Source organism: Cavia porcellus, unplaced genomic scaffold (assembly GCF_034190915.1).
Source record: "Cavia porcellus strain 051 isolate PalLab524CR breed Dunkin Hartley unplaced genomic scaffold, mCavPor4.1 scaffold_12, whole genome shotgun sequence".
In the NCBI taxonomy this organism is placed as follows: domain Eukaryota; kingdom Metazoa; phylum Chordata; class Mammalia; order Rodentia; family Caviidae; genus Cavia; species Cavia porcellus.
This window is the reverse complement of record NW_026947495.1, coordinates 77139305-77154140: the sequence shown is the minus strand read 5'-3', so window position 1 is coordinate 77154140 and position 14836 is coordinate 77139305. Positions and strand designations below refer to the sequence as shown.

General features: G+C 35.7%; 1 protein-coding gene across 1 annotated transcript in view; it reads left to right on the top strand.

The window, feature by feature from the left end:
- LOC134478244 (uncharacterized) overlaps positions 1–14836 on the top strand; it is a 67285-nt gene that overhangs the window by 23355 nt on the left and 29094 nt on the right. The window contains exons 5-6 of the mRNA XM_063258747.1: positions 1020–1105; positions 5065–5427. Of these exons, the coding sequence (XP_063114817.1) occupies positions 1020–1105; positions 5065–5427 (449 nt within the window). The remainder of the gene's footprint in view (positions 1–1019; positions 1106–5064; positions 5428–14836) is intronic.

Below are 14836 nucleotides of genomic sequence, written 5' to 3'. Positions count from 1 at the left end.
AATGAACAGGTACTTTGAAGAAAAAGAGACACTAAAGTACCTAGTGCTGATCCTGGAGTGTCATAATGTGAAACCCAGCAATAGTATTATTCTTTGTTCAGAGTGATATTAACCTGCTTGGGTTTGTTCAGTCTCAGCATAATTGAAGAGATGGATAACTGCATATATGTTTAAGTGTGTGGGATTGACAACCATATTTCTAAGTTTTTGTAGATAGTTGAATGGAACTGGTTGCAATCTCACTGTTTGAATCCCCACTTTATATGCTCCACTTTAGTATCTTGAATTTGTAAGAGGACAACCTGTAATCATCAGCTAGTGATTTCTTACTGTTTATTTTTTTCTTTGAAAGTATGTATTATTTATACCCATTTCTGTTTTGTTTAGTCTTTCTTTAAATAAAATTTTTTTAAAAGACACTACAGTACCCAGTGCTGATCCCGGAGTGTCATGGTGTGAAATCCAGCAATACTATTATTCTTTGTTCAGAATGACTTTAGCCTGCTTTAGTTTGTTTAATCCCAACATAAATGAAGATATGGATAACTGCATGTATGTTTAAGTGTATAGGATTGACAACCATATTACTAAGTTTTTATTGGATAGATGAACAGGACTGTTCACAGTCTTGCTGCTTAAATTCCCACTTTATATGTTCTATTTTTGTATCTTGAACAACTATTTGTAAGAAGACAGTAAGTAAACATCAACTAGTGATTTCTTACTGTTTATTTTTTCTCTGAACATATGTATTATTTCTACCCATTTTCTGTTTTGTTTAGTCTTTCTTTAAATAACATTTTTTAAAAAAAGAGAAGACTGCCTGTTTTAGAGGAGGAATTCAGTAAATATTTGCTGAGGGAGGAAGGTGATTTCAAAAACAGTGCTTCAGAAAAAGAGACACTAACCCTGCTTTGGACACCTGACAGTGTCCAAATTTCCATCTTATTACCCACCTCACTGTCTCATCACCTCCTTTAACTGCACTAATGTCGCCACTGTGGGCTTGCACTCTGCAGGGTGTGCAGAGCTGAGGGCCCTCCCGAAGGCTGCCCTCCCCGCGGGCTCCTCACCTGCTGCACCCCTCCGTAATCATTTGTCAAGGGTAAGCACACACCTCCCCGTATTCTTTTCCGGGGGTGCGGTTCCCACGTACACCCGGATAAACGCCCGATGTTTACTGCCTTGCAAGACAAGACCAAGCATCCTTACTAAGCGGCGATGACCGTTTTGGGGGGACACTGAGGTCCCCTCGGAGTGTACTCCTGACCGATCCTCACCGTGCAGAGTTCTGCCGATTTGCCTGTGAGTAGGAAGAAGACGTCTTTCTTCATGGAGCCTCTTCCACGGACTGCTTCCCAGAGTCCTTAGCTTTTCAGACTTTTACAGTGGATGGTGCTGCTCAGCCCTGAGGCCAGCACCGAGGAAACTGCCCGGTCACACTCTGCTCCTCCACCGCGCTGGAACTGAATGGCCCTGTTCCTGCCACCGCAGGCCGCAATGTTTTCTCTTGATCAGTAGGCCACAAGGTGCTAGGCTCTCCTTTTCACACTTACTTGCTTGTCTGGATTAGTCTCTTTGTTGTACACCCTTGAAGGCAAAGGATTCGCCCTTGTTATTCCTAGAAACTTAGGGAAAATAAAGAAAAGAAAGGTCTGGATTTGAATCACAAATACTGAAATCGTGGAAAAATGAATTCTTGAGCTTATATTTCCCTTAATTGCTGATGATAATATCCATCACACAAGATTGTTATGATGCTAACATGAAGCAATGCATGTAATGCAAATGCCTAGTGCAGAGGGATAGTATTATAGATTTCCCATAAACACCAAACCGGACACCTTTGTCAAATACCACCTAGTGTTTAAGCCAGAGCTACTTAGAGCATTCGTGTGTATTATTGATTACCAGTGTTATATTGTGAGTATTTTTACAGTGTGCCTATCTCAGTTTCAAAAATATACAGGGAGAGCCAGGCATGGTGATGTATGCCTATCATCCTAGCACCTGGAGGCTGAGGTAGGAGGATTGCTGTGAGTTCAAGGCCAGCCTGGGCTACATAAGCAAGTTCAAGGCCAGCCTAAATTACATAGTAAAAGCCTGCCTCAAAATAAAAAATGTAAAAAACAAAAATCCATCAGAAAAATGATATGTTCCATTATTAGTCACCAATTATATTTAAAATGTTGTTCAAATCATAATATTATTTAAAAGTACTAACAATATGGATATTTCTAGTAAAAATATTCATTACATGAATTGCATATTGTTGAAAATGTAACAAAAATATATTGAGTATTTGTGCTTCATTAAAAGTGTTAAATCCTCTGTAATTCACACTCAAAAATTGTAATATATAAGTGTTCTACATTTCACTTCTGTACTTTTTCAGGGAAAATATTAATGGTCTCAAAAATCAATTTAACACAAACTTTTCTACATCACGTATCTTAAACAATTTATAGAGGTTCTCAGATGTCCTTAAAATGTATACTCTGCCAGAATAATGATTATTTGTAAAGCAAACCTGTTTTGCTCAAAATTAACTAAAAGGCATCTCTCATTTGGGGTTTTATTGAGAAAGATGTTAAAGCATTTCCTGATAATTTAGTTTAAGGCTTCACTTGTGGAAAGGAAGCAGTGAATCTGGAAGCCCAAGTGATCTAAAGCTACTTTGAATTAAGAGCTGGTAGAGAAAAAATGTTAGTGCAAAAGAGTCACTGTGTTAAGAAAAAAATGTCATTCCTCATGAATCCTAAAACATTTCATATTATTACCTTGCACTGGGGTTGAGCCAATAATATAAGTCAAACGTCTCATATATTTAGTCAAATGAAGTTTATCTTTGTATAATCAGTGGATTAAGTACAATTTTACTAGTTTCTTAAGCATTTCTCAATGTACGTAATAGTTTTTGGCTATGTCAGACCCCTCCAAACCCACGTTATCTATCTATATGAAAAAGGAATCCATCGGTACAATGACACACACCTGTAATGCCATCTACTTGTGAGTTTGAGACAGAAAAACCGCAAGTCAGTTTGAGATCAGCCTGGGCACTACAGGAAGAGCCTGTCTCAATACAAAATCTAAAATAAGACTGGAATACAGCTCAGGGGGAAAGAGCTTGCCTAGAATGTGAAATGCCTGATGTCCCAGTACAATACACACACACACACACACACACACACACACACACATACACACACACTCAATCTATGGTTAGTCTTTATCCTCAGAGAACAAATAGATCTACTTATAAAAATACATTTCAACTAGAAATTTTATTTTTCCAATAAATTATACGGCAAGCAGCAACTATCTCAGATTCATAAAGGAGGGATTTTTTTCTGGCACATAATAATAAAAAGCACATTTCTTGAATAAAATTTTCAGCAATTTAAATAATAATTAGCATTTACAACAAGAAAATAACACTTCATAGGCAGTAGCTTTTAAAGTATCTAGGAAGACAATGCCATATAGCCACAGTGTGGAATATTTCTAAATGTGGCCATTCTTGACGGCTAACTTCACTATCACTCATTGATAGTTATGTATTTCAGCTAATCACATTCTAACTGCTTCCAAAAGTTTTAAAAATAATGTTTATATGTCTGCTGATACTCGGAAAATTTAGCACTATCAATGGTGCTCTTATAGTAATTAAGGAATAGAAACCACTAGAGGTATTGCATAAATTTGTCCGGGCTTTATTTTTGAAAGTCTAGAAGCAAATGGCTATTACACTTCTTTACAGATTAAAGTGCTGGGATGCTTATATTTTAATGAACATGATGAGACTAATTGACATAATACATATTGCTAGAGATCTTTTGTTCTAGCAACACTTTTCTTGAATAATACAAGAATAACTTACACTAATATCTTTGTCAAAAAATGAATTGGCTATCTAGTAACTTTAATATTTCACCAGTATAGAAAAGTGATTAGAATGAAGAAATCTGATTGTTTCCTCAAACTAAAATTATATGAATGATATTCATGGTGGAAAAATTACCCAAACCTGTACGGTGCTTCCTTTCCAGTTTATGACAGTAGATTTTCACACCTTCTTAGGCCTTCTAAGTTTTAGACATTCTCTGTAGTTTAGGAGAGGTTTTGTTGTTAGTGGTATTATTGCCTAATTGATATTAAATTGAGTCTCATATTTCACTTGCACAATTGGGTAAAATTTGCATGTCTGTACCATGAAACTGATCAAAGGATTGATAAACCCCACCACTCCAGGGTCCCCCATCTCTGTCATCTGCCTCCCCCAGACTATCAAAAGAGTTGCTCTGTGTTGTGACAAATGAGTGTTTTCTAGATTTTTTAAAATCTGAATCATAAAATATGCACCTTTTTGTGATCTGGTCTCTTTCTTGCAACATAACGACCTTGTTATTTGTAGAACACATGGCAGTAATGTTTCTTTACTTGCAGCAATATTGTAGTTCTATTAATGAAATGATAGGATAAATTAAAAAATAATGGTGGGATGATCTGGCAGGGAAAGTTATAGAACTAAAATGATTCTTACCAGAAAAAAACTCATTATGTAAAAAGTGGTTATAAGATTACTATGGTTCAGTGATTATTATTATGACTTTAAATTGCAAGATATTAACAGTAAATTGTTTCTATTACTTTATCATATTTAGTATATAAATTCATTTCTTCTTTCTTGATAGGCAGAATGAGTCAGCTCCTGAGACCCACAGGGGGGGGGGAAAAATCTTTGCTTAACAAATACAGAGAATAAAGATAAAACCAGACCCCCCCGGTAAGGTTACTTAGATGCCACTTTTGCAGGACTTTATCTGGGCCTATGCATTATTCACACACTTTAGACTCTTGATAAGCAAGGACTGCGCCAATGCAAATATTGCTATGGTTGGCATTTCCTGCGGAACTTCAGGCGTAGTCTTCTTAGAAACATAATTAAAATTTGCATATTCTTATTAAATGAAACTGTTTGAGGGGACCCATTTGGTGGCTCTCAAAATAGAACTTTGTTTTCAGAAATAGTTTATGAATGTTACATAATGCATCCCCAAGGCTTCAAAAGAAAATGTCAAGGGACCTCCTGTGGAAATTTTGCCTCAAATTCTCGTGTGTCAGCTTGGTTTTGTAAGGCACATTTTAAAATGGAAATTGCAAACATCCATAATTGGAAACCAGCGACCTTGGGGTTCCCTGCAAAATCACCCAGGAGGCCTGGAGTTGGGCAAATTGCATGCTGAGGGGAGCACAATCTACATGGGCCAGGTGGGCTGCTCCGGGGATGAAGATAACTTCCTGCAAGCTCCGCGACCTTACCCTGTCATCTCTCCACACACCAGGGGCCGAATCCAACTTCGTACAGTGCAACACCTGTTACAAACTGACACTGGACTCGAGCGTCAAATCAGTAAACAAAGGGTAAGAGAGCAGGATGCTAACCAACTTTGAGGTGGTTTCAAATCCAGACCCTGTAGGTGGGGAAATTGCTTGCTTGCCATAAGAAAGCAGAAGAGCAGGCAGTGTAGGCTGGCTAGCACAAAGCACCTGATAGGAAAGGAGCACAAACTCGGTCCCTTCAAGATCCAAGGAGAATAAAAAGAAACTACGTTGTCGGTAGCTATGAAAATAGAGCCCACTAAAACAATGGCCTTACTGCTCACTGCAAAAGTGGCGTTTCACATACAAAGAGAGGAAGCTTTGCTGTTGCTTCAGGGGCATTTAGCAAAAGTAAAAAGGACCCAGGGTGAGCTCAGGGTGCGCGCTGCGCTCAGGCTTTCTGTGAGCTTCCCTAGGAAGCAGGGATGCACTAGTCTGCTCAGGGAGTTCAGCGAGCCTGCAGTGATTAGTATATTTACAAAATGCCACCTCCCTGGGTGTTCTCACTCATGGACATAACCTAACTCAGCTCCAAAAACAAAATATATGGAGGCATTTTTAGTAGGTGAAGAGGTGGGAATGTTAAAGAGGGAAGCACCCGCAATTTAGAAAACAAATGTAAAGGAACTGGGTCCAGGAAAGGGCTTCAGGCAGACTGAACTATAAAACCTACGCGTAAGAGAATCAGATATTCAGTGAAAGGTGATCTTCACAGATAGATAAGCATCGAGTATTTCGAACACCATATGTATCACGGGGTTCACTTGGGAGTTTTATCGGTTGTATTCTGGAAAAGTCCAGCTTCAAGAGTAACTGAGGCAGAGTTCTGTGGTGATAGTTTTTACTTTGTGAATATTTAAAGGAAGTCAGTAGGAACAAACTCACGTTACCTTGTCTGATTTTCCAATCAAACATAATTAAAAAATCTATCCATTGAGAATTTCATAAAAAATTGGAAATTTTCTCTTTGATGTGGAATAGTGACATTTAAATTAAATGCAGTGTGACATGCTTTATTTAAATTTTCCAGTGGCCACTTTCAAAAAGAAATTCATTTAATTAATATAAATTAAAACTATAATATATTCAAAATGTTGTAATCTTTTTAGAATATTTAATACAATTATGAAACAAAATTATGTTTCAAATATATTGCTCCAAGTAATTTCATTTACTAGTGTGAAATTTATTGATATTACATTCATTAAATCTATTGACAGGAGTAAATGTTTTTAAATTCTCTTAATAGACTTTGCAGTCAGTTTCTCTATAGTACTTTGATTAACTGTAATCTGCATATTCATATTACAGAAATGTGTAAAATCTTTATTTATTTGTATATGAAATACTAACTTATTTAAATTATCAAACCTGACCAGTTCAAGATAGATCTTCACATTGAATATTTCTTTTGCTATGTGTCACCAGAAAAAGAACAACCTTTATAGCACCATTTATTGTGTCAGTGGTATTTGGGTTTTAACAATCACTTATTTTGTTTTTAAAAATCTTGAACGCAGAAGTAACATGACAGTAATCTTTTATAAATACTTTTACAGTCTAATCAATAAGCACTGGCTAAGAGCATATACCCTTAAATCAGCTGTATCTTTCATTCAACAGTACCACAAATTGAAGATCCATACTCATCAAACTTGGCAAATGTAACTAAGAAGATTTTCTAAATTCTGCCTTAGAAAATCCAGCGCCAGTATTTGAATGGATGCCATGTAATGGAACGAAGTGATAACAGAAATATTCCTGTCTTGTAATAAAAGTCAAACATATTTGGATTTACATAACTTCAACACAGCTGGGCAGCATACTCACCATGGTAGAAATTTTTTCATACCCAGATAAAATACTTCATTGTTAAGTGCAGAAAATTTCAAGCATTATTCCCCAAAGTTGGTTTTCCAGACTGCCTCCTTTTATGGCACCAAATACTTGAAAATTCTCTAAGATTTAGTACTGTCTATTCTCTAACACTGTATGCCTCATTAAACGTACACAAGTTCTAAAATGTTTACACAAATTGTTTTTTATATGGTTTCAACCTTTTATATCCTGAAAACAAATGTTTTGATAGCTGAATTAACAATATTTCACTTTCTGAATACCATGAGTTTTAGTTTTTACATTTTATCATGACTTTCCTAACCAAGGTAATAATTTGTCTTCTCTTCACCTAAAAGGTTTCCGTGTGTCTATGTGCATGTACACAATCAAAAATCTAAGCCATTTCGCAGTTGGCCAAACTTCAAGAATCCTATTTTACTAATAAACTTTTAAAATGATAATCCCAAGTGAAGCTTTATAGGACGGGGAAGACCAGAAAGATGGGAAGACAAGGGGGAAGGGACACTGGAAAGGAGAAGAGACCTATCAGTGTACGCCGCATGCGGGTATGGAAATGTCCTGGTGAAATCCCTTCATTTGCACAACTAGTGCATGTTACTAAAAAATTTTAAAAATTGTTAGAAATTTACTTGTGATTTCAAATGAATAATATTCTGTTCTAACATTGTGGAGATAAAATGTTATATCAAATTCACTACTTGCTGAAAAGTACTTTTGTTACTTATTTTATCACCATTTCATATTTTAATAAAGCCATTTTTATACTTAGCTCTGTTGCAAATCACATCACATTCATTAGGAAATCTGTAATATATTTTCTCCTATTCTTTTATTTGTTCCAATTTTAACCACCAATTTCTGGACCACCACACAATTAGCCAACATAGTATTTTTGTAAGTTAACTTTATTATTATAATTATTCAAACAATTTGATTATAGCATAGTGAATATTCATTGCAATTTATTGTTATTTTATTCACTTGGATATCACTACAATCATGTGTAAAATATTCCCATCAAACCTATTGTGATCTGCTACAAGTAAATAGAAATGCCCATTTAAATTGAAGTATGTATATTTTATAACATATAGCTATTAATTACATTGGCAATATGATTATATAAAATAATATAAACTTTCAATGTACATTACAATATAGTTTATATAATAAAATGGTTAAAGTGAAATATATTCACTTCCCAACTAATTATGTTTAAAGGAAAATATTTTGCATTGCTTCATGTTCTACACTTCACTGTATTAAAAATACATAAAATTAAACAAAGTCCTTATTTAACGGAACTGACCACATTTCTGACATCCAATAGCCATATGTAGCTGGTGGCTATAGTGCAGGGCAGCACAGATACAGAGGCCCCTTTTTCAAAATCACACAACAGGAGGTACCTGGAGCTGTTATTGTGTCCTTCACTCTGCTTAATGATCCTTGTGTTTGTTTTTGTGCCAGTACCATGCTGTTTTTATCACTGTGGCTTTGTAATATAATTCAACATCTGGGATTGTAATACCTCCTGCTTTGCCCTTCTTATCCAGAACGGCTTTTGCTATTGTGGATCTTTTCTGCTTTCATACAGATTTTAAAATTGTTTTGTCTAAATGTGAGAAGTGCTATTGATATTTGCACTGGCATTTTCTGTGTCTCTCTCTCAATATATTTAATTTATTTTTGATTCTTGAGTTGGATTAAATTTAGATTTGGATATGGTTTTAGTAGTTTGACCATTTTGATAATATTGTTTTGCCTATTCAGGAACAAGTGCTTTCTTTCCAATTTCTCATGTTCTCATCAAACTTCTTCTTTTTATTTTAGAATATTGTATTGTTCATGATAAAAAGTCTTTCATTTTTATGGCTGTATGCATAATTATTTAACCTTAAGGTTAGCTTGAGTGATATTATTTTCCTAACTTCTTTCTAAACAGGTTCATTATTGATGTACAAAAACATTACTGATTTGTGGGTTTTGATTTTGTGTTCTAGTACATTGTCTACTTTAGTTATTAGTTTTTGGAATTTTGGGGTGAAATTTGGGTCTTTTACATAAAAGATCAAGTCTTCTATGAATGATATTTCCACTTGTACCTCTCTGTACATGCCTCTTTTATTTCTTTGAATAATGTTTTTGGATACTATAGCAGTGCCTCCGTCCATGAACTTAATTTGTTCCATGGTTCTGAGGAAGACACCAGTTGTGGTCTTCATCCATACAAAACAGAGGCAGGATTTTGCAGAAACAAGGTATTGCCATGCATGGCACAAGCATAGGGAAGCAAATTTAAAGAAAACTTCTGCGTTTTCCTCTTAGTAGAACATGGGCAGTAGGTTTGTCATAAATTGGTTTATTATGATGAAGAATATCTTTCCTATGCCTATTTTCTTGAGCATTTTTATCCTGAATGGATGTTGAATTTTATCAAGGGTTTTTCTGCAAGTGTTGATTTTTGTTCCTGCTTCTGTTTGTGTGATGTATCACGTTCATTGATTTCATAGGTTGAACCATTCTTGCCTCCTTAGGATGAAGTCTACTTGGTCATGATATGTGATCTTCCTAATCATTTGGTTCATTCTGGTTACCAGTGTCTTGTGGGAGACCTTTGCTTCTATCTATGTTCATGAAATTCACTGTACTAACAACACCAATATATTCTAATCGTTTAAAGTTAATAAAGTGACATAACATCTTTACTACCCATTTTATGAGAAATTTCAAGTCATTTATGTTATTTTACTGCATAATTGTTTCGATTTTTTTATCTTCCTTATGAATTATTTCTACTGGATCACTCTACTGGTTTATAACTCCTGTTTTGTACTATATTTTTGTTATTGAAGTAAAGATCACTATTTTTGTTCTTGAAGCAAAATTTTTTAAAATGTCACTTACTTTTCTGACTAATAATACAACATATTGTTTAATTAAGCTAGGTAGAAAGGAAATTTACAAATTTTATTTGTCTCAAAATATGTAATGTTGTAAAACTGATACTATTAAATGTATATATATATTCAACCATAGATACCAAAAGGAAATAAAATAAATAAGACTGAACCTTTTATACTATAGGTGATCACAAACAGTTTCAAACTTACTCAAGGAAAAACTAACAAAACCCTAAGTAGATAAGGCATAGTGAGTTTTACTAGCTGATGTAACTGAAATTTTAATAATTTAATAATTTCATGAGTGCAAAGTTGAAAACTGTGAAGTGTAGACAGAAAACTCTTGATTTCATGCTCAGATTCAATTTGCAGTCCTTTCTTGAAAAGATCACGGTCTAATTGTTGACGGATGCATCCAGAAGTATCTTCCATGGAACACTCACTTCTTAGGGTGCTAAGGAAGTAGAACAGAGCTGGACTCACTTAGTGTGGCCAGTGGTCGCTCTACCACCATATAAAAGGCAAGGTCCGAACTAATGATCTCCACTGAGAAAATAATAAAGAGCTGCTCCTGCACTGGAAATCAAGACGAATGGCTGTTGGGAAACATAATATTTATTCTACAATAATATTATAGGTATATCTTAATTATTCCCCTTTATTATTCAAATTGTCTCCTATGCATCCAAATGAATTTTAAATGCATATGTAAGAAAAAATAGTGAATAAATTTCAATTTACTTTGTATATGTTGAAGGCAGAGGAAAAGTCTCCATGAAAATAATTGATATATGTTTGTACACTAAGTAAGGATCATGGGTGCTTAGACTCTGCAACTATTTGATGTAAATCTATATTACAGAATTCATTATAAACTACTGATTTATATATATGATTTTAGAAAATATTGTGAGGTATTATTCAGCTAAGTAGAAAATAGGTTATTGATTAAAGTATCATAGCTTTTTTTCAAGTACAGAAAATCTCCATTGAGTACTTTACACTGGATTTGCCTGTTTAATGTGGCCATGTATAACACTTTCTGTCACACTAACATGAGTCATAGATGAAGGAAAACAACTTCTAAATTACATCAACTTTACCTGACTTTATATACAACAGACACCTAAAAGAAATAACCTTCCATGACAGTGATTCCAAGGAAACCAGTACACATGCTTAAAAAATTACAGATACTGTTTATTTACCATCTATTAAATTTGCTATTACTCTACTAAAATTCTCAGAGTATGAAAGTATTTCTTGCGTTGATAATCTTGCACAAGTATTAAAAGTCAAATATAAATGCATTAAATTAAAATAGTCCCAATACTGTAACAACACATATCATTCACAAAAACATTTTATACTTTGATCATTAGAATTTTCCAACATCTAAGAATTTCATGATTTTTCTTTCAATTTAGAAAAATTCCAACAGTTTAATAATCTATTCTAGAACTACTTACCACTGAAGTGTATCAGTTATGTAGAAAGAAGTTTTATTAAAATGTTGTGATTCATCATTAGAATATTAAATTCATATATTACTCTAATAATAAGCGGTCTGATGTTGATGGTGTGTATGTGGTCATGCATGGGCCGTTTCTAGAAGGCTGTTAGCTCCTTGCAAAGTGGTCTCATTTGCTCCTTTCTTTTTTACTTTATTTTCCGAAGGTCTTAAGTTTTTGGTAGAAACCAGTAAAAATAAATATATGACATTAGAATCCTTTGTGAAGGAGCAGTTGTGTTGGACAGAGACTTCATTGTGCTTTTTGGACCTTTCAGGTACGGGAACAGTCAGGTGCTCACTGCACCAACTGGAACAGAGACGTGGTTTTTTGTTAAGTTTATCGGTACATTTTTTACATACATAAAGATCACATTCATCGCAGGGAATTCGTACCTGCAAATGATACAACTTGATTCATTATTCTCCCATTCCTCTCCCCTCCCTTCAACCTCCTCCCCCTCCTGCTTTACAAAAGCTTTGTTTCTATTTTTCCCTTCTTTTCTCATTGTTCTTCTCTTCCTTTCCTTCTTTTCGCTGTCCCCTCTCTAGGTAGAGGTTCCATGTGACCCAGCTCTTCCCCTTCTTGGTATCATCCCCCCAAAATTAAAAGCGTCATATCACAGCAATATGTGCACACCCATGTTTACAGCAGCACAGTTTGTAGTAGCTAAACCTTGGAAACAGCTCGAATGTCCATCGACTGGTAAATGGTTAAAGATGTGATTTCTTCATGCAGTAGAGTACTACTCCACCCTAAAGAAGGGTACGCTTGAGACATTTCTAGCTAAATGGATGCACCCTGAGACCATACTCCCTTAAGTGAAATAAATCAGACACACATGTAAATACTGCATTGCTTCTCTGGTGTGAGAAATGGGAAGTGTACTTAAGGACCAAAATGTATAATAGATATTGTGATGGGGGAGACTTGTTGTTTGTAAAAAAATGTCTCTGAGACAGGGCCATGCCTGTTTACTCAGTCACTGTCTGCACAGAGCTGGATGTGACAGAGACCATGCGACTGACATACTGTGTCATTTATCTCAGCTTTCAGAGAGCCAAGTTTGTTCGCTTCTGTACATTCACTGGAGGAATCATCACTGATATTTTCTACACCAAACTCGAAGTATTCTAAGATGACAACAGGAAATTACAGGGCTATTTTTACTCCCATAACCTTCACCAAACAACAACAGCAAAAACAGTCAATTCATTACTAAGGAAACAATGGACAGCAGCAGAAGTTTCCAGTTTTGGTGAAACAGAATCTCGAGCGTTGGTCAAGCAGAATCCGGGAGCTGGGGCACATGGAAGCCAGCTGGGTGTCAGCAGCACTGAAGCAGGGCTCAGAAGAAAGGTTCCCCCACTGCATCTGAAATTTGTTCTATTTTCATCTCTGAAACAGTTCTTTATGCACAAAATGAAAACACTGCAGGTGCTTTTTATTGTAACAGATAGTAAGTATCATAATCAAATCAAATAAATCGCCATTACATGAAGCTCCATACACGTGGGCGCTAATTGGCTTCTCATGCTAAGGGAATACTTGGAACATTTCATATACAAGGTGTAGAAATTGTCTTATTAGAGCATGAGTTAAAACCTTTAAAGAACAATCATTAGCTTGGTCCAAATTCAGAGTACAACATAAGGCCATTTGTGAGCACAGGGCTTATTAACGCTCCGTGAACCAAATAGTATTTGCTGCAACTCTGTATGGAGAACAGCACGGCCTCATCTTTGTGCACCCTGAGGTCCCCAGTGCACCCCACACCAAGACTGTACATTCCTGACGAAGGCGTTACTGGTATTAGAGCTGGTGATTCCTAAAACAGCACACGTAGGCTAACCCTGGAAATGCTTGTATTAAGATCTTCTATCCACAATGGATCCCAGATGTTAATCTTGGCTGTGCCAGTATCTACCGCAGCCTGCCCAGCATGCATGTTCTGTTTATGGGCAGACTGTGAATGCAAATTTATTTCACTCTGCTCTCGCTAATTACATAAAGTGACCCCAATTGCTGACTTTAACCGCTTATCTTCTGTCTGCACAACTGATTAGAGGTTCCTCACTTTGGATTGGTGCGCTACATGCTTAGTGTCAACTGACCTATACCTGTCCTGTAGCCAGACTGTACGAACACACAGACATTGGTGTGTCTATGCAGACACAGACACGGGTAAAGATTAGATCTCCGCCCACAGCTGCCGGCCTGGATATCTCTCCCTTCCTGCTCTCCTTAAGTTGCTAGTCTAATAACTGGGGATTAATTGTCACCTTTCATGTGACACTGAACCAAAAGTTTATGACCCATATAGCCTCAACATATCTTTTAAAGGTTATCTCATTCACTATCGGCCTGTTTTATAAGAGAACTTTAAAAGTATGCTCTCCAGTAAGCCTCCTTTAAATATTTCAATTTGCTTGCATGTCCCCACCCATAAATAGGTACACGTGTGTAGTTATGGGTAGTTAGGACCTAAGACTTATCACAGATAGGGAAGTGGACGATTCGGACTAATTTCATCTTTTGGTTTCCTGCAGCCACCCCAGCCGTAGGCCCTCTGAAATGTCCAACTGATACTACTTATGGGAACAGATTATAACCTTAAAACTCCAAAAGCAGGAATAGCAAGAGATTAATGTCTAGGGAGGACCCATGACACCATGCTAAGAACCTCTAAATAAAACTAAGTGGCCTGATAAATATTATATTAGAACTGAATAATCATTTCTTGAAGAAATGCTAAAAGCTAAGAAACCATGTTATTATCTATACATAGGAAGGAAGCATCCTAGTAGTTAAGATTTTGATTGTGATTCCGATAAAGACAACTGTCATTCCCTAGGTAAAATAAGACCTGTCTGGATGATAAAAACCCTTGGAATTAGAGCACAAGAGCAGATTGAAAAGCACTGCCACGTTGAATGTGTTCAGGTCTGTCTCTTTGCAACACATACCTTGACTTTGGTTGTGAAATCCTTCAGTAATGATTTGCTTTACAAAATAAAAAAGCATTTTTAATTTTAGAGAGAAGCCAGAATATAATATATCTGAGGGACTTAGTTAAAAAATGATACATACAAATGTGACCTTAATTAATTTTAGTAATTAGTACTACAAATCTATAAATTGAGATTCATTACAATTTATTAGCTTTCTTAATATAAT